Raw genomic sequence first — 20,677 nt, 5'->3', positions numbered from 1 at the left:
CAGAACTTCCCTTATGCACAAAAGACAACATATCATTCTGACGTAAACAGTCTTCTGCACTTGTAGGCTACAACAGGATACATATTTTTCAGTAATTCCTACATAGAAAATTGCATAAATACCATGATCGCCATGTGTGACAAACAGCATACTTTTCCTGACTTGAGTGGACTTTTGCACGATGAGCTGATTACATTAACTATCCCTATGCGATTATCCATCGCACAATCAGCTGCATGAGAAAAATTCATACACATGATCATCAGATTTGTCCCTGTGGCAAACTGTTTGGGGCAGTACCATACATAACCAATTCATCAGGCAAAATTTCTCATCTTGCAGACAGCTAAGATTCAGGATAAGGGCGGGAAGAGAAGTTCCTGCTTCCCGTTCAGTCGCCTTTCCCCGGTAGCGGTGGCAGCTGGACAGCGTATTCCCTTCCTCGTTTGCCCTCTCGCAGCTCAGGGTGCCAGACTTACTTCCGAGTAGGGAGAGCGCAGGGCTGCGCCGCCGAGGAGGGAGGCGCGGCGGGGGAAGGGGAGGAGCCCAAGCACATTCCTGGGCTGGGCATGTTTGGTTGAGGCGGCGGCGGCGCGTACACTCCTGGCAAGCGGCAGGCGCACCGCCGGGCCTGAGCGCGCACCGCTCCTTTCCAGGGCTGCCACTTGCCTGGAAAAGGCGCGTCGCGTCACGGCTGCGTGGACCCCGAGCAGTGGCCTCCCCACGCCGCGCTCCTCTCCCTCGCCTTCCTCCTCCTCCTCCTCCGGCGGCCCGTCCACTCCGGCCCGGCCTTGCCGTTGCTCCCTCCCCACCCTCGGCTAGCGTCGTCTCCTGCTGCTGCACCTCCTGAGGCCGGCGGGGAGGGAAGCCGGAGTCGGGCCGGGGCCATGACCGTGGAGCAGAATGTGCTGCAGCAGAGCAACTCGCAGAAGGTGAGGGGCGACCTGGGCCGCGGGAAGGAGGAGGCGCGGGGTGGGGGAGAGCTATCCTGTGCTCAGGCCCAGGCAGGAAGCCCTTGGGCAGGCTACTGGGCTACGCGAGGGCCTGGCTTTTTGGAGCCCAGGCGGGTCGGCGCCTTCCCTCCAGGGTTCCCTCCGTGACCTTTGCGTCTAGCGAGGCAGAGGCGAGAGCGGGTTGGGAGGCTCCTCCCGGCCTGGGGAAGGGGGTCGGGGGGTGGGTGGGTCCGCTGAGCTCCTGGAAGCGGCACTGCCTTTCTGTCAGTATTACTTCTCCACCCCGTCCGCGCTTTGAGTTCCTGGAAGCGTGTACCTCCTCTCGCATTTGCCCTGCTTTCTCCTCCTTACCTTGCCAGAGAAGTGCCCACGGGGGTTGGTATATTAGGGGGACGGAGGAGGAGCCCGGCGTTTCGATCCGCAACTCGCCCTTCCTTCCCTGCCCCCCCCCGCCCCGCCTCACAAAAGTGCCACTTTATTTTTAAATAGAGGGATTGACGTTTTCATCCTCCCCCAATTCTGGCGCCCTGAGACGCATCTCGGTTCTGATCATGCCAGCTCTTCCAACCGGTTCTGTAATACTTAGAGGTGTAGGAGTATAGGCGGGTTTCCTGCTTCAACTATGTTTCATGCACTTAATGTAAAGCTTTGAAATGAGTCGGTAAATGTGTAGGGGTGGTGAAGCATGCTCCTGTTTTTGCCTTGAACCAGGAAATCTGGTTGTTAACTAAAAGTATACTGTAGTGGGGTTGGTAGTGTGAATGCTTTACTTGAATTTTGCAGATTATAATGAAGGTGTTTTGTTAACTATTAATAACAGTGGCCTATGTTAGTAAGGTAGCTTCTTTTAAGGTTATGTCTTTGCTTTGGAGATTTGTCTTACTACTTCATGGGCTAATACAGGACTCAAACGATCGAACTCGGGAGAAAGTTTGTGGTACTCTGTCCCAAGGAAAGTTGTCCTTTCTATAATACTTTGAACCTTTTGATATAAATAAAGAGTAAGACTGATATCCTTGAATTTATGTGAAATACATAATCTGTTGGAATGTGTAAATAATCCTCCTCTAAAGAAGGCTGCTATACATGGCCTTCATCTGCTCTTTTTTACTTCTGTTTTGTCTTTCCAAAATCCTTGTGTGGTAGGTTAACCTGAGAGATACTACCTGATCCAAGGTTATCCAATGAGCTTCAAGGCTTAGCAAAGATTTGAAACCCTGGTCTAAGCCTAATATTTTCTCAGATAATTTGAAACCATTCATTCACATTTTTGAACAAGTCTTTTTTATAGACTTGTTTCAAGCACAGATGCCTATAAGTTAAATAGGTAAAAAATAGATAAATGACCCTTGGATAGTTAAGGCCAGGGGTCAGCAACCTTTTTCAGCCATAGGCCCGCCCACTGTCCCTCAGACCAAGTGGTGGGCCGGATTATATTTTTTGGGGGGAAATTCCTATGCTCCACAAATAACCCAGAGATGCATTTTATATAAAGGCGCACATTCTACTCGTGTAAAAACACCAGGCAGGCCCCACAAATAACCCAGAGATGCATTTTAAATAAAAGGACACATTCTGCTCATGTAAAAACACGCTGATTCCCAGACCATCCGTGGGCCGGATTGAGAAGGTGATTGGGCCGCATCCAGCCCACGGGCCTTAGGTTGCCTACTCCTGGTTAAGGCCATCAAAGGCGACTATGGGGTTATGGTGCTCATCTTGCTTTCAGGCCGAGGGAGCCGGCGTTTGTCCACAGACAGCTTTCAGGGTCATGTGGACAGCATGACTAGACTGCTTCTGGTGCAAGAAGCCAGAGCGCATGGAAACACCATTTATGTTCCTGCCGCAGCAGTATCTTGCACTGGTATGCTTTCAAATTGCTAGGTTGGCAGAAATTGGGACAGAACAAAGGGGGCTCACCCCATTGCACGGATTCGAACTGCCAACCTTCCGATCAGCAAGCCAAGGAGGCTCAGTGGTTTACCACACGTCCCTATAAGTTAAATATGGTCATTTTTTTATAGTAGTATGTTTATAACTTATGCATTTGAGAGGTGTGTGGCCACTAAAAAATTGTACTTTTTGTTTTTCACTAATGTGAAATGAAGAGGGACATTCCAAATGCATAGCCATAAAGGCTTGCAAAGATGCTATGCATTCTTACAGTGTGTGTTAAAAAAAATACAGTAGCTACTCACTTCTGTTTCCACATTTACCTCTTTCCACTTGCCTGCTCATTTCTTTTGCATTTTGCATCCTTTTATATCTGCTTCTAACTCCTTCAAAAATGTCTCATAAAATACAAGATTTAAAGTAAGCAGTACCTGTGTGTTCTTAACATGCTTTCATAACAGTAGAAATCTACTCCTTGAGGAACTTCAGCAGAGTACTTCTGTGCTGTTGATACTCTGTACTTCAGTGAGGATTTGACAACTGCTTTTCATCTTTGCGCTGTTTGCATTCATGCTAAAACAAAAGTGATGAGTGGTTGTATCCCAGATGCATGCACTGAATAAGAAAGTATGATGTGTGTTTCTGTTTAAACATACATTCTACCCAGCTTTGTAAATAAGCCCACAAAAGTTATTAGTCTTACTAGCTTTCTAAGAGACTAGTAATCTGCATTTCCGTATTGAGCATTTAAGAGGCAAAATACCCTCCTTTGCTAGAAGAAAAAAATGCCACCTGTGAAGTAGATTGGTGGAGGAGGAATAGAGCATTTCAATGCTGATTGTGAAGGAAGAGACTTTTCTCTTTAAATCAGGAGGTATGGAAACAAAGTGGGCTGGTAGAAAAGGGATTAATGAGAGCTGCAGTCCAAAATGTCTGGAAGGCGCTTGTTTGACAAAGGCTGCTCTAGGACATTAGATTTTTTCCTGATGCAAACTGAATTTTCCAATGCAAAGTACGCTATGGAAATTAATGCGCTTGTGGATGCAAATCAATTTAAAAATTTGGACGAACCCCTGTCACTGCCCAGTTCAAAGTCCAAACGACCAGAAGCTGTTGGTTTATAACCATTTTTGCAGGGATGTTTGAAACAGCTGGGTTCATTTAACAGCAAACAACTGCTTGATACCCCATAGTGGTGTTTCTCTTTGGTTCCAAACAGCTCAAATGAGTTCTCTAAAGAGTCTATTATTTTGGGAAGGGCTGTAGCTTGGTGGAAGAGCATCTGTTTTGCGTGCAGAAGGTCCCAGGTTGAAACTCCAGCATATCCAGGTGGGTCAGGAGAGAACTCCATCAGTGTAGACAGTTTTGAGCTAGATAGACCAATAATCCAGCTCAATATAACTCAGTTTCCTATGTGAAAATAATATTTGTGCTTGTGTTGCTGAATGAACCTTTAAATATGCCTCTTGGGATAGATGGATAAATAACCTGTGTGTGATGAAATAAGAAAGATAAAGTGAAATGATCTAAATTAATATTGGGTAAGCAGGATATGTTCTATATTCTTATGTTTATTCTGAGAGTAAAAGTTCCTGTTACTAGAACGAAGCAGAGCTCTGCAATTTCCAATTATAGTTTCTCATGTTAGTTTTGCCTGTTTTTAAGTGTCTGCCTTTAGTGTGAGAATATAAACATATAGTGCTTGGGAACCATTCCCTTCCGGCTTGACTAATTTTTTCCCATAGTGAACTCCCACAAAAGAATGTTGTCAGATATGTATTGCTACTAGTAGCTGTCAGTATATCTTTTCCTAAAAAAATACTTGTTGCCTGCAGTTTACATTAAATAGTAGATTATTAGATGATGGGTGTTGTTACCATGACAGTGACAATTTAAAAGGATAGGCCTTTCCTATGTCTATACAAACATAAACAAAAGCATCTCACTAATATAGTTGTCCCCATGGGATTTGCAGTTCCTATGCAACAATTTTGTATGGAATGCTTGATGCAAATAGTAAGTTTTGTCCCAGCTATTCAAGCAGAGGGACGCAGGTGGCGCTGTGGGTTAAACCACAGAGCCTAGGGCTTGCTGATCAGAAGGTCGGCAGTTCAAATCCCCGCGACGGGGTGAGCTCCCGTTGCTCGGTCCCAGCTCCTGCCAACCTAGCAGTTCGAAAGCATGTCAAAGTGGGAAGGTAAACGGCATTTTCGTGTGCTGCTCTGGTTCACCACAAGCGGCTTTGTCATGCTGGCCACATGACCCAGAAGCTGTACACTGGCTCCCTCGGCCAATAAAGCAAGATGAGTGCCGCAACCCCAGAGTCGTCCACGACTGGACCTAATGGTCAGAGGTCCCTTTACCCTTTACCTTTATTCAAGCAGAAGACTTCTTAGCATATCACTAGTTCCTGAAGAGTTGTGTACTACAGATTTGAAGAAGCAGCTTTGTTCTGTAAGTCTGTAGTGCAGAAATTCTTCAGGACTTGATGATATGCAATCCTAGCAATTTCTAGTCAGAAGTACTGTATGTCCTATTGAAGCCAGGATTCAACAGAACTGCAGACCAAGTGATCTTCTAATTCTATAATTGGGGCAAAACATAGAAAAATGCTGTTTGCGTACTGAACTTAGCATGCAAAACATACCATATAAAGTTTTCCCATAGGAACTGCTAATCCCCTGGATGGGCTGTTTTTGTTCCAACTGGTCATGATATGGTGAAAGCTTTGAACATTAGGCTTATGTTTTTTTTTCCCCTATACGTATGTTTTGTGGTATCACCTAGAAACATACTGAGGAGTATCTTCTTGCTGGTACTGTGGCCCGTTAAAATGTATGGAGACTCTTACTGTGTGTAACACTGGTGGAAGTAGAACAAAGTAGCATAAACGGCTAGAGCGAAATACTACATTAGTGGTAGGATATTGGTGTAAAATAGCTTGTTATATGATATGTTTAGGTTTTTAAAATGCCACTCTCTGCACTCAACTACAGTCAAGGGTATTAGAAAAATGTATGAAATGTTATCTCTCTGGTTTTTGCTCCATAGGTCACTTAAGGACAGTTTGCACTTCATTCCTACCGTAAATCAAACATGCAGGATGCCCTGTTGAGGAATGTGTGGATTGCTAGGTTTGGCTCTTGTACACAAGAAATTCCAATGGCTGCAGTTGAGTTCCATGTGAGCAACTGGCTTCAGGTGCTGGAGGTGGAGAAGTCTGATCTTTTCCAGACTTCCAGTCTCTTTCCTTGCTACAGCAAAGACAGTTGTCACTGAAAACACCTTTTCAACTGATCTATGTGTTATGTGTGTCTATTTTGTGTATGTTTCATTTTTTTCATTCATAGATATATGTACTGTACACCTAATTGGTACTTATGAACTATGACACACTTAGTGTATACTTAGTGGCTGTAATTATTGCTATAATTACTGGTCTTTTTAAGTAAATGTCTTGGTGTACACAGCTGGTAGAATATTGTTGCATAAGTAAAATGTTTTGACATATGAAGGATTTCAAAATTGTATTATATAAAGTACCAAACAATTGTCATTTTTGAAACTTCATTTTTTGTTATATCTGAATTGATTTTGTATCATAACACAATGATTTTCCTTATAGCTGTCATCTCTTCTTTTTGATTGCAAGTACCAAGAGGTGTATAAAACACAATCTGTGGCCAGTTAAGAACACACAAGCAACAGTCAGAAGAAGCATGATTAAAATGTGTTAAATATATTTTCTAATAGCTCAGTTGGTAGAGAATGAGACTCGTAACCTCAGGGCTGTGAGTTTGAACCCCACGTTAGGCAAAAAGATTCTTGCATTACAGAGGTTTGGGCTGGATGACTCTCTTGGTTCCTTCGACTCTACAATCCTATGATTCTAAGTCCTGCATAAAGTGATAATTTGGTAAAATCTATAGTGAACAGGTATATTTGTATAATGGAAGTGGGCTGCTATGTACTAACCATCTTTATACTAAATTCATTCAGAATTAGGGATAAATTATTGAAATTCTCCAAAGGGAGGTGGGCATACATTCTATTTTTCTTTGAACAATAGTTGAAAGAACTGAAGGGGCTTTGCTCTGCTAGTAAAATCTTTTTCTTTTCTTTTTTGGTAGCTCATTGATTGCAGAGAAGAGGGCATGCCTCTGACAAAATGCACTGACAAAGGAGATTAAAGTGGCAAAACGAACCTATGTGCGAGTTTTGTTTGTGGACTTGAGCTCAGCTTTAAATACTATTGTTCCATCTAAACGGTGTTTACATTGCAATGTAGCTGAAGCAAAATTCCAAGTATGTTGGTACTTGGCCAATAAATTATTACAGTGGTACCTTGGGTTACGTACCTGATCCGTTCCGGGGTGCCGTTCGCAACCCGAAAAGTATGTAACCCGAACAGCGCTTTTGCGCATGCGCAAAAGCGCGATAGCGTGCTTCTGCGCATGCGCGAACTGCACAAAACGCTTCTGCGCATGCACACGTGGCAAACCCAGAAGTAAACACTTACAGGTCCGCCGCGCTCGTAACCCGAAAGTACGCAACCCGAAGAGTACTTTACCCGAGGTGTTTCTCTTCTCTTCTCTTCTCTTCTCTTCTCTTCTCTGCCTAATAAGAGCCCTTCCCTACAATTTCCTGCCTTGCTTCCTTCACATCTTCAGCATTTTACTAAGCTCTGAGTCTCAAAAGGCGTTCCAGTTTTGCCACTCTTTTCAAGCTGTGTGTGTGTGTGTGGTGCATTTCAGCAGGCTTGTGAACTAGGACAGCTGTGAACAAGGGCCCTTCTTGGTGCCAGTAGTGCATTTGTTTTTGTGTTACTGTGAAGCAGGGAAACCACCACAGTCTAAATCTAGTATACACAGTTCATGAAAGCTAAATACACTCATGCATATAATTTAATTGTTCTGTAGCAGAGATTGCATTTTAGATTCTGAGTAAGAGGCATTACAAACCCGTGAGATGTTTGTTTTTCAATGAATTTTTCTGTTTGCTTGGAGAAGAGATGCTCATGAATAATGACAATTTATGGAAACTTATCCTGAGGGGCAAGAAAAGTGTGGAGATGCAATGTTTCTTGCACCAGAAGTGGGGTTTTAAAATATCTGCTGGTTCTTCAATCTCAGTGGAGGAAACATTGAACTTACAATGTAAGTTTAATGTACTAACTACAAAGTATACTTATTCAGGAGTCCAACAGAGCGGAGTGCAGGGGTCAGAAATGAAATGTTTCGGCTTCATTCAAGTAAGAATTTCAAAATTATTTCCCCTTTGACAGTATACTGGGAACCCCAGTATACTAGGGTGTGGTTTCTCCTCTTTCAGCATCTCTTTTATAGTCTCATGGTCCCTGCCAGCCTTCTACTGTGGTTGTATTATATTAGTGGAAGAATCCCAGGAGAGCCAGGTCAAAAGCTTCTGCCTTGGATGCTGCAACTCTCCATCATTTCTTTAACCACATAGTTCTGTAAGCAAATGATTTATGGCTCAGTCTCTCCTTAATGTTTAAATAAACTAACTTGGGATAAAATAAATGTTTGGCATTTCTGAACTTGAAAGTCATTAGCTCTACTCTTTCCCCCTCTAAACCTGTGGAACCTCTGGAGTTACACAAGCCATATTCTGCCAGCTTGTTTCTATGTTTTTGGAGAGGTCACAGAGGTAGAACCACAGTTCTTCTGTACAACAAAATATGATTCACTAGGATGTCATTATCATCATCATGGTCACTTCCTCTAGTAACAAACCCAAGTGGTGAGTGCTGAGCCAAAACTGTGACATTGAGAAACAACAGGGAAATAATTATACGTTCAGGGGAACCGTAAGATTTGCAGTTGTACACACATTTAAAAAGGAGGCGGCACAGAACAGGCCAGTGGGTATTGAACATGAGTTTAGTGGGCTCAGAGAGTCATGCACTATTGTCAGGTAGAAAAGAAATGTGGGGTAGGGAGTAAGGTACATCCATTACAGTTTAATAGCGTTCTGGAAGGGGGAAGCTGGCTGGCTGGCTGGCTGGCTGGCTGGCTGGCTGGCTGGAACCCACTCCTGATTGGAAGTGAGGATGATATACAACAACATTTGCAGTTTCCACTTATTCCTTCTAATAGGGAGATTGACTGGCGAAGACCCTTTCCCCCCATCTCTCACCCTGATCAGGCTGCTGATATGCTGACATTTTGTTTCCTACTTCTATTCTGTACCCAAATTTTGTTATTTACTGATTGAATGCAGATAATAGCAAAGATACTTGTCTTCCTTTTTACACAATCTTTGGCAGCAGTAGTTTTTCTCACCTGATTATCTTTCCAGCTTTCTCTTAAAAGTATAATGTTTGGTTAGGGAACTTTTTCCACTGAAAACTTTTTTTGTTGGGCCTTGACATACTTTCTTTTATCTAATTGTACTAGGGGATCATCAGGCTCCCCCTGCAGTGTATGCTTATAATTTGTCTCTCATTGGTCACATTTGTGTTTAGGAAAGACTCATAGGAGTCTTCTCTTTCTTCTCTTTCTAAAATGGACAGTATGGAGAAGGCACTAGTGTTGCAGTCCATTTGATTGTGTTAATGGTTTCTTTTAATTTAAACCTTCCTGGTGTGAAACTGTTACTAATTGCGATTGTGATCTTTGTAGACAGATCTGTAATAGGGAACTATCTTTGATCACCATCTAATTTCACAGTATCTGCATGAGTGTGTCTTTTTTATATAGGTCTCTTATTTGTTCATGGCAGTATTTATAAACTTGAAAAAGTTTATTTGCTGTTTTTTCACATTATTGCTACTTTTGCTGGAGAATAGGAGGCCTCATTGCGACTTGCTTATGTCTGTAAACACAATGGGATGCAGAGGTGACTATTGAGATGGTAATTAAAAGTGAAGTGGTTGCAAGGTTACAAATGATTTATAGTATTTGGGATGTTTTTTTTCAATACCTACTTTTTATTGTGTTTTCATATTACAACAAAAAAGAGCAACAATAGTTAATAGTTCATAGTTTTTTTTCTTTCTCTTTCCTATTTATACATTCTCCTATCTGTTTGTGTTCCTGGGGTCACTGGTGTTTATGCTGCTAGTTACCTGGGGAAAGTTGATTAAATTTGATGTCAGTTTATTTTTCAGCTAAGGTAGTTTTATGAAAATAAGAATGTTGCTAGTTTCTGCTTTTTCAGAATCGTTCAAATGGTGGGATTTTCCACGTCCATAGCTTTAGGCTACAGTCCTATAAACAACTTGTGGAAAAATCAGTGGGGCTTTCTTTTCAGCAGACGTCCAAGGGTGGCCAACTCCAAAGAGACTGCAATCTACTCACAGGTTAAAAACTGGCAGTGATCTACCCCCTTTTGGGGGGGGGTAAGTTGTTAAGTTTTTTTAGGAAGGAGGAAAGCCCTATTTTTGAGGAGGGCAGGGCAAAGTTGGTAAGCTTTTTTTAGTTTTAGGGAGTAGGAAGGCCCATCTTTTTTTGTTGAGGTCAGTCAAAATTGCTGAGCTTTTTTTAGGAGAGCCAAAGTTGTTGAGCTTCTTTGGGGCAACTCGGTGATCTGCCACAGACGTTCAGTGATCGCAATATACCTGTTGGACATGCTTGGTCTAAAAGATTGTGCTCTTAGTATCTGTAAAATTGCAGATATTACAGATTACAGATATCTTAGTATCTGTAAAATTTTGCGGCTCTCATTTTGTGTCCTGAAGAGCCATTAAATGGATGAGTATCCTGCTAGTACCCTGTCCAGAGTACCCACCACGGCATCCAAAGGAGTTTTGTAGTTATTTTTGTTCCTGCCAAGGATATGTACCATCAGCTGTACATTTTTTTGTGTACAAATTGTGATATATATTGACTTTATAACTGTGCCCTTACCTTTCAGTTGAATTTATTTTTCATAGAATTGTAGAGTTGGAAGAGACCAAAGGTAATCTGTCCAACCCCCTGCGATGCAGGAATCCCAACTGAAGAATCCCAGATGGCCATCCAACCTCTGTTTAGAAATGTTGAAGGAGAGTCTACCAACTTCCAAGGTAGACTGTTCCACAGTTCTTACTGTCAGAAAGTTCTCCCTAGTGTTTACAGTGGTACCTCTACTTATAAACACAATCTGTTTCAGAGTGCCGTTTGCACCCCGAAAAGGCCATAAATAGAGTGCCGCTACTGTGCGTGCATGAAGCGCAATAGAACGCTTCTGCGCGTGCGCAGATTGCTTCTGTGTGTGCGCGCGCAGTGAACCTGGAAGTAAACACTTCTGGGTTTGCCGCGGTCGTAACCTGAAAAGCCGCAACGTGAAGCAAACTTAACACGAGGTATGACTGTAGTTGGAAACGTATTTTACTGGCAGAATGCTGGCTTAGACTTTCCTACCTTGCAAACACGTGCTGAATTATGAAACACAGAATATTTAAGTGTACTCAGAGCAAGAATAAAATGTTCTTTACCTTCCTAAATTAAAAAAAATGCTTTCTGAGATTTAGAAAATTGTACATTATATAAATGAATGGTGTGTCACCAGATCCTGGAGAAGCGGCTTACTAATTTTCTTACTGTCACAAAAATTATGTAGTCTTGAATTAGCCATGAGTTGAAAATCCCTGATCATCATCATCTTGTTGGCGATCACTTGTAGCCGAGTAAGATTGTATTCCATGAACACTGTCTAACAGTTGCCAGTTCCTTCTTTCCCAATACTCCCATGCCCCAGATCGGAATCTCGCCCAACTCTTGCAACAAAGTCACCCAGGAGGTTAATTTTACCTTCCTCATGCGTCTCTGATAGGATGGCATCCAGCTTTTCGGGGTGAGCTGAGTGGATCCTAAATAGGACTGCTCAGTCATGGATACAGCTGTTGAGCTATTCAAGTGCCTCATTCCTTGAGTCAGAATGACTGAATCTGTATCCACCACCCATGTGCCGGTCCATAACTAGGGGCTTCCAGATTTCATGGAACTGCCCCTGTTATCATTTGCCGATCGCCATGGGACTTTTTTGGCTTTGGGTTTTTGGAAAATGCCAGTTTGTTTTATGCGTGTAAATCACTGCACAGTCTTCACAGTAAGGCTCTATTCTGATGGCACAAGTATCATGACGACCAGTAGATTCTTATCATGGAGAGGGGTTCAACAGTAAATTCACTGAATGAATTTAGGTAGACTACCAGCACTCAGTCTCAGCCCCACTGTTTGGCAGAGTGCTCAGAGAATGGGTCTGAAGCACTTTAAGCCAGGAAAAGTATTACCTGTTTAAACCCTAAAGATTTATAATATACTCTGAACATTATTTTAAAGTGTTGATAACAATGAGAATGATTTAGGCCTAATTCACAATGTCATGCTAATAAGCCATCTTTTAAAACAAACTATGGTTTAATGTGAATAAGCAGTGTGCTGGTGCCTGCTGCTCAAATGTTCCTGTGCTGTTCCTCCTCCACTTCTACCGCTGTCATACCACAGGTAAAACAAGCCTAGTATGGCTCATTCCATTGTCCAAACCTAGCAGGGTGAGTGGCACTGGTCGTGGGGTGACATTTTTAATCAGTTTGGTGAATACATGATTTAAAAAATCATGTTTAATTTAATTTCCTTAGCATATGCCTATTATCTGTTCCTCCACTCTCCATAATAAATAAACTATAGTTATTTTACTGTAATGGAAAAAATTGTGTCAGCATCCCACACAGCCTTGGTGTAGTACATATTGTAGATCAGGGGTCCCCAGACTTACCGAGCGGCGGGCCGGTGCCCGCCGCGCCGACCGCGCGGTGGGCCGGACGGCAGGGGAGTGCGCGCGCAGCGGGCCGGAGGGCGGGGGAGTGCGCGCCCGTGCGGGGGAGTGCGCGCCCGTGCGCATGCGCACGCGCACACGGGCGGGAAAAAAAATCGCCGAAAATCGCTTGTGCGCATGCGTATGGGCCTCCCCCGACCCGGAAGTGCACCAGAAATGACCTCTTCCGGGTCGGGAGAGGCCCGTACGCATGCGCACAAAGAATTTTCGGCGATTTTTTGCCGATTTTTTAGATCGCCGCTGCGCCGTGCGCCGCGAGAGCGGGCGGCGGCAGCGGGCGGCGGGGGTCGTCGCGGGCCGGATTGGAAGGCCGATTGGGCCGCATCCGGCCCGGGGGCCGTAGTTTGGGGGACCCCTGTTGTAGATTTTCAAGATATATTTCATTGTCTATTCTGCATAGTCTAAAATAGCCCTGCAGTGATGGTGAGCGAAGTGAAATAAAATGTGGGTGGGTCTCTCTCTCTCTCTCTCTCTCACACACACACACACACATGACATGCTCTCACAGTTGTGCATTTCTTTGTTGTTAGTTGTAAAGGGTTATTAGTCACACAGTTCCAGAAAAAACATTCTTACTAAAAGTGTTTTTAAAAATAAATCCATTTCTAAATGTGGAAATATTTTGGAATTTGAAGAATCAAAGCTCTGTTGAGCACAGGTCTTGAATCAAATCACCCTGCTTTGTGTATTAAAACATTAGGTATGTTAATAGAAATATTCGATTTGTAAGCAGTTTAAAATCTGCAGCCCACCCTGAACTGGTTTCTTGCTTTCAAGAAGTTAATTTTGATTAATGTAGGGTCAGTATTCTGTATCACTTGTGTTGGGTCGTTATATGCTGAAAAGGGGATTGCCTCCCCATCTGCACACTTCCTGCATTTTGGTATGTGCTTTGACATGACCAAGTCGTGAGGTTACCTTTGCCTGTTTACATGTGTAAAGAACAAGAAAAGGAGAACAAATGACAAGATGCTTCCTTTTTTGTATTTGTTTACACATGTGGAACTGACCAGAAGCATGGAATTACAAACACACAACATGTAAATGATAGTCTTGCCTTCCAGTATGGTGAGCCACTAGAAGACATATCTACAGGCCCTCCAGAATGTTTTGGACTACAATTCCCATCTTCCCCGACCACTGGTCCTGTTAGCTAGGGATCATGGCAGCTGTAGGCCAAAACATCTGGAGGGCCGCAGTTTGGGGATGCCTGGCCTTAGTAATCACAACATTTTTTTCTAAGTGCTCACAGGTGCTTAAGCAACTCATGTAAAGCCCCATATCTTGGGAGCTTTGTGTTCTACGTAGTATTTCTGCATGTTTGCATGTTATGGCAGGAATTTTATTTAGAATGACATGTTCTATAGGCATTACTGTAGAAATTGTTATAATTCCTATAATCTCAACAAGAAGAAAATAGCAAATTGCTAACCAGATATTTAAAAAGTAGCTGAAAAGGTTTGTGCTGATACACTTTAAATCATGGCATAATAATTGCAATAATTAAATTTATGTATCCGTGAAAGCTTATATTGTCATTAATATTAATAAGGATATTTGTTTAATCCAATAAAATGTATATACATTTAAATAAATAAGCATGTTAAGAGCCATGCTGCAGCAAACTAAAAGCCTATGGAATGCAACATCCTGTTTCTCACAGAGCTCAGCCAGGAGCCTATAGCAGGACATGAGCACAGTCACACTCTTCTGCTATTCCCCAGAAGCTGGTGTTCTCTCTGTTTTCAGAGCCTGAACATATTGTAATGTTTTCTGTCACTTCTCTGACCCTGCTTCATGCTGCGTCCAAATGAAAATAGTTAGCATCTAATGATTATCTTTTGGCAGCCTATGTGGGAACATTGGTGATTCTCCAGTTCTGAAGGCATAAATGTCCACTTAACACAGTTGACATCCACAGTCTGGGGTTTTGGCAGCCGAAAGTGCAGAATGGGAATTAGCTTGGAAAAGTAAATGACATAGGGCACCCTCATGCTGTGTCAGCACTTTACCTGGCTATTTTTATTTATCAGTTCAGATGCTGATTAGTATCACCTTTGTATAAAGTGCATCCTTTAATATATTATGTTAAAAAGGGAGAAATTGGATTTCCATTGTATGCTCTGGCTTGATGGAGGGAAATGTAAATCTGTAAGTTAGATGTAAAGCCGTAAAAGTGGGAAAGCTGTAGAGTTCATGCCAGGTACTTCATAACTTTGTTTATGAAAGCCTGGATGCTGGGAAATTCTTTACTAACAATTAGTTCCTGAGGAACTAATAATTTAAACAAGGCACAGGAAGCAGTTACGTACATATCAAACAGAAGTAACTGTGACATGAGGCGCATAAACAAGACATCACAACAGACACTTTGAGAGCTTTTAATGTATGCCTTTGTTTCTGATTCCATAATGATTGAGTATCTTTAAACAGATAACACTGCTCATTTCCCAAACATTAGTACAAAATAAGGTCAGGGAAAAGCACAATTCTTCTTAAAAGATAAAAGGCTTGTTTGTTTATAATACATGCACACATTGCCACCATAACACAAAAAATGTCTCCCACTGCAAAATGTGTGAATTGGAGAAGGTAGCTGTCAGATTGTAAGTTTGTATGGTCAGCAGCCTGCTAGTACCGGTAGTATGGCAGTAGGTTTAAGCATTACCTTATCTAAGCACTTAAGCCAGGTTCCACAGAGTCATGCAACTGGTTCTCTGAGCCCAAGGAGGCAGTAAGCTTTTTATTTTACTTTTTATTTTTAACAACAGCCCCCTTTCCCGCAGAGGAAAACTGCTTTTAAGATTGATGGGATTTCTACTAAATGAAAAAACCTAAAAATCCCACTTGCTTGTCTGCAATCCGTTGTGTGACCTGAAGCAACTCTTGGGATCTGGACTTAGATTGTAGCTAAGCCCTGCTACGGTATTATGTTAGTGAACTTCTTCTTTGCTGGTTATGCTGTGGCCAGATAAGCTTTGGGTAAGAGCCTAACACTGAGTACTTCATATAATTCCTTAAGTGTACTTGTATAAGGGACTGCCCCCTCCCCGAAGAACTATAATAAATTTTGCACACATATTTATGCTTTGTTATCTGGTGACATCAGCAGTGATTTTTTGACATGTTCAGCACATGAGGTTTTAAAATACAGTATAAAATTGCAGGCACTAAAGCCAGAAGGATAGATTTTTTAAAAAACTCAATTTTCAGTGTTTCAATATCAGCCTTTCTTTTGTGGTTAGTGATGTAGTATACGGTTGCTGGTTTAGGAACATGGATAGTGGAAATCTTGTATTACATCCAACAGTGTTCAGAACCATTGTGTGTGTGTGTACTTATTTACTGTCCACATCACTGTTTTACAACTTGCAGCCTGTATTTTATTAATGCAACATGTTTCAAATGTATTTTTTATCAGTACCTGGGTATTGCCATCTGATCAGTTCAGCATGCTCAGTGCCACTGTTGATGCTAAAGGGCACTGTGCTTCACAACTTTTAGGTGTGGGGTTCTTTTTAATGTTGTGAACCATCCTGAACATTGCTTTTATAGTGGAAAGGTGGTATGTAGTATTAAATAACCTTATATGGATAGTTTTTCTTTTTCTTGCGAGGAATATGCCAATACGATTGGCTATTTTGTTATTTGCTGTCTTAAGTTATGTCATGTTTGAATTTGAAATATATGGACCAAAATTAAAGGTCCTGTTTGTTTGTTTGTTTGTTTGTTTTTACAATCACTTTCCAGAGCTGTTTCATGAGACTTCCTAGTTACTTGACAACACCAGTTCATTTTTAGATGGTTGCCTATGATATTAAAGTACATGACATACTTGACATACGTAGTTGGATTTGGGATACCAACCACCCCCACTCCAGGGATGTTGGAAGCTGCAGTTGAACAGTGCTTGGAAAGCATCATAATATCTATTTCTGAGCTAGACTCTATGCATTGTATATTTATGGGCAGTGATACTTAAATAAGAGAATTCTGTATTGCGGTACAGTGGTTACCGCATGTTGCGAATGGGATCCATTCCGGCGGCCCGTTCACAACATGAAAAGGCCGCAACATGAAGCGCTGCATCTGTGTACGTGCACGACGCAATGTGGCACTTCTGCGCATGCACACAGGTTACAGATGTGCCGAACCCAGAAGAAACCCGTTCCAGGACTTCCGGGTTCGGCGCGTCCGTAACCTGAAAATATGCAACATGAAGCTGACGTATCATGAGGTATGACTGTATTTAAAATATTGAGATCCCGAGATAACAATGATTGCCGTTATGGGCTTAGCCCATGCTTTCACAGTAGTATACTGTGTGGTATTTTTCTATTTAGGACACTATTTTATGCTTTGAAGGCTCACTTTCTAATATGGTATAATGGCATGGGAAGATTGAATTGAACCCTTTTCTGTCCCCTAATTCTTTAGTTCTCACAGAAGTATTTGCTTTCATCTTAAGCAAATACGTGTTCTCCAGACTCTCCCGTAATATATGGTTTCAAAGACAAATAAAAATATCACCACAAACCTTCTCTTTCCACAAGCTGAAAGGGTTTTGTTGCCATGATTTGTCTTCGGTGCTGACCAGCTTTTTTATTTTTCAGCACCAGCAGACGTTTCTGAATCAGCTAAGAGAGATCACTGGCATCAATGACACCCAAGTACTGCAGCAAGCCTTGAAGGTATGGTGGTTTTCAAAGGTGATTCTGTGTTTATATCTGTCTGCATCTAAATAAGGTTCCTTCTGATGGACAGAAAGTTTTTAATATAATTGCTTTAAAATTATTTAAGTGAGGAATTCAGATAACGTAAAGTATGACAAAGGCTGGTTTAAAAAACACATACCTTCCTTTTGTATTTTGCCTTTGTTTTTCATCTGGTGAATGCCTATATGTACCAGATATATAGGCATTCACCGGATATAGACAGCCTTAGTTTCAGCAAGGTAGTGGCCTTTTGTACCATACCCTGGGGACTAGGAAATATAAGGGCCTTCCAAAATGGTTTATGTAAATAATGCTCCTGATGAAAACATGCCTGTAAAATACTTTATCTAACTAAGAAATACTATGTATGTGGAGCATACCATGCTGAAACCCTTTCTGACATCTGTCTGAGATGCTAACCTTTGACTCCATGTTGCCAGTTCACCAATGCAAGCAAGAAAAGATCTCTTTGGTTAAGGTTCAGCCTCCACAAGACCCTGCCACCTCTTGCTATTCAGTTGGGGAACGTATCTTTTATTACAGTCTCTGAACTTTAGAACAGGGAAAAGGCGTGTCTCAAGACCACATTGACACAAAATCTTACCTGCTTTCTCTGTTCTGTTCAGCTTTTATCAATTGTAAGCCGTTTTACTCTTAGATTTGCTACTTGAGAATGTGTCTAACAGAAAAGTGAATTCATCTCAAAATATTTTAATCCAAATATATAAAAGAAAGTATGGGCTTCTTTCAGAAAAAGCAATCTTGTAGGACTTTTTGTTCTGGTATTTCACCAAATACTTGTAGTATGGCATGTATGCTTTGAGCTTTTGCATTAGTGTTATCAAATTATCATCCTCAGGGCTGGCAAAATGTTTTTAATTCCAAGTCATCAGAATAAATTTTAAGCAACTGGTTAATTGGAAGATGTGTATTTGTGTCAACATTCTTAAAAGGTAAAGGGACCCCTGACCATTAGGTCCAGTTGTGACCGACTCTGGGGTTGCGCGCTCATCTTGCGTTATTGACTGAGGGAGCTGGCGTACAGCTTCCACGTCATGTGGCCAGCATGACAAAGCCGCTTCTGGCAAACCAGAGCAGCACACGGAAACGCCGTTTACCTTCCCGCCGGAGCGGTACCTATTTATCTATTTGCACTTTGACGTGCTTTCGAACTGCTAGGTTGGCAGGAGCTGGGACCGAGCAACGGGAGCTCACCCCGTCGCAGGGATTCAAACCACCGACCTTCTGATTGGCAAGCCCTAGGCTCTGTGGTTTAACCCCCATCAACATTCTTAGGCACCTGCATTAGACATCATTGGATGACTAGAATTTTTCTACTCTGCTTAACTGATTGCTTATTTCAAATATTTTTTATTTTAAATTCTTCTTGGAATCAGCTTACCCAAGGAACTAAACACTATGAGTATCATCCAACAAGAAGTAAAGCACTTTTAATTTCTGTTGGTTTTCCAGTCGTAGAGAGTCCTTCTGCTGAAACTAGTGAGACTGTGCACAAATCTATCACCTTCTTTAGTGCGACTTAATTTACATGTAAATAATTTTATGGTAAGTTTCTAACCATGAAATTGTATGCATTGTGTGCAGGTGTAAAGTAATTCGTGTTAGTTTTGGAAGCTAGCTCTGACAAGATTGGTTGGTTATAAGATGGCATACTAATAAGTTTATTCTGTTACATTTAAAGGATAGCAATGGGAATTTGGAGTTAGCGGTTGCTTTCCTTACTGCAAAGAATGCTAAGATTCCTCAGCAGGAAGAGACAACGTACTATCAAACAGCACTTTCTGGCAATGACAGATACATCAGCGTAGGCAGCCAAGCAGATACAAGTAAGTGGTTTTTTTCTGTGTTACTGAAGTACCAACCAAACTAAATGCTTGGTCAGAAAATCCTCTTCTCACTCCAGTCTGATATTTTATATTAAGTGTTTCCTTTATGCCTATAGATCTTGGAGGTTTTGGTTAAAGTGATATATTTTTCAAGAAGTTTGTCTTTATTGAAAACACAATAATATAGTAATATAACAGAAAATGAAAGGGAAACCACGAGGGTACATCTAGTGCACTCAGCTTTCACCATTTGAAAAACAACATTAATATCTGGTAATTATGATTTCGCTGCCCTGGAAAATTGCTGACCTACTATCTTTATACCCCCATCTGTGTACTTTTAGAAATGCCTCCAAATGAGTAATTACTTCAAAATATGAAGCAAGAAAATATTACTCTGATTAGTGAAGCTTATCAATAAAATATCAATCCATATCAAAAAAGCCATGTGAAAACTATTTGTGTTTGGAATCCATATGTCCCAGTGCAAGCCCATTTAACTTGAGAAGTGTTACAAAATCCCAGAAAACTCACAATTTGGCCAAAGAACAGCGCATAGATTTGAAATTTAAAGTTAATATATTCTGTGATTAACAAAAGTATGTACTGTTGAGTAAGACTAGTGTAACAGTAAATAAGTCTGACCTGTAGCATTCATTTTAATGCTAAGTGAACCTGAAGCACCTCACACTAGATTTCTAAGCATCACACCCAACCCTTTTGTTAATATAGACTTGCATTTCATTTTTGTGTTCTGTCATGATTATGACGGGTGTAAGAACTCTGGATGCTTTTTTTCCTACTAGTTGGCAGAAAAACTTGCTGTTCAGGAACAAGGAAAGGGAAAAGTGTATAAGCTTTGGAAAGGCCAATAGGGTTTGTCCTTGGCACATTTTGAAGTTTCTCCATGTTTAACAATGGATAGTGTTGTCTGATTTGTAATGATAGTGCTCTTGTTAAAATAAAGGAAATGAAAGACTTATTTCCTTGGAACACACTTAGGAGAGAAGCAGACAAGCTCCAACCAGTGTGACAGCAGCTGTTTAAAGTTACCTTGTTTTCCATCTCTAAATACATGAAGCATTCTGTGTGGAAAGCTGACAGTCTGCAGCCTCTAGTTTTTTTAGCAATCTAACCATTAGCACATATTTTTGAGCAGTTTTGTGGGCATGACACTGTTCAGATCACCAGAATCTGCAGATTAGAACAGCCACCTTGACCTTTACTGACCACTATATTATATGATCTGGTCATACATGCATATCCCAACTTATTAGACCAAGATATGCATGAGCTTTGTACCTGCACATTACATCCTTGTACCGTCCCCTTCCTTCCTTGAGTACTGCAGGAGTTTATAGGATAATAAACTATAGTTTCCCATTATTTCCAAACCACAAATCTATAGTTACCAGGTTCTGAACAAACCTGGTAGTTTGAAATTAGTTTCAGGTGATAAGCTGAGCTGCAGCCCAAATTGGATTGATTA

The 20,677-nt window shown here is 41.6% G+C and overlaps 1 protein-coding gene across 3 annotated transcripts in view; it reads left to right on the top strand.

The window, feature by feature from the left end:
* The first annotated feature begins 579 nt into the window (after positions 1-579).
* The window catches only part of USP25 (ubiquitin specific peptidase 25), a 53,089-nt gene continuing 32,991 nt past the window's right edge, over positions 580-20,677 (top strand). Inside the window, exons 1-3 of one of the 3 annotated variants that reach the window (XM_035114626.2) lie at positions 580-932; positions 17,240-17,317; positions 19,044-19,188. In XM_035114626.2, coding sequence (XP_034970517.1) covers positions 888-932; positions 17,240-17,317; positions 19,044-19,188 — 268 coding nt within the window. In that variant the 5' untranslated portion in view covers positions 580-887. The remainder of the gene's footprint in view (positions 933-17,239; positions 17,318-19,043; positions 19,189-20,677) is intronic. The other 2 variants (XM_035114627.2, XM_035114628.2) reach the window with 2 other exon arrangements.

Source organism: Zootoca vivipara, chromosome 4 (assembly GCF_963506605.1).
Source record: "Zootoca vivipara chromosome 4, rZooViv1.1, whole genome shotgun sequence".
Classification (NCBI taxonomy): domain Eukaryota; kingdom Metazoa; phylum Chordata; class Lepidosauria; order Squamata; family Lacertidae; genus Zootoca; species Zootoca vivipara.
The sequence above is the reverse complement of the archived record's forward strand: the minus strand, read 5'-3'. Positions and strand labels throughout refer to the sequence as shown.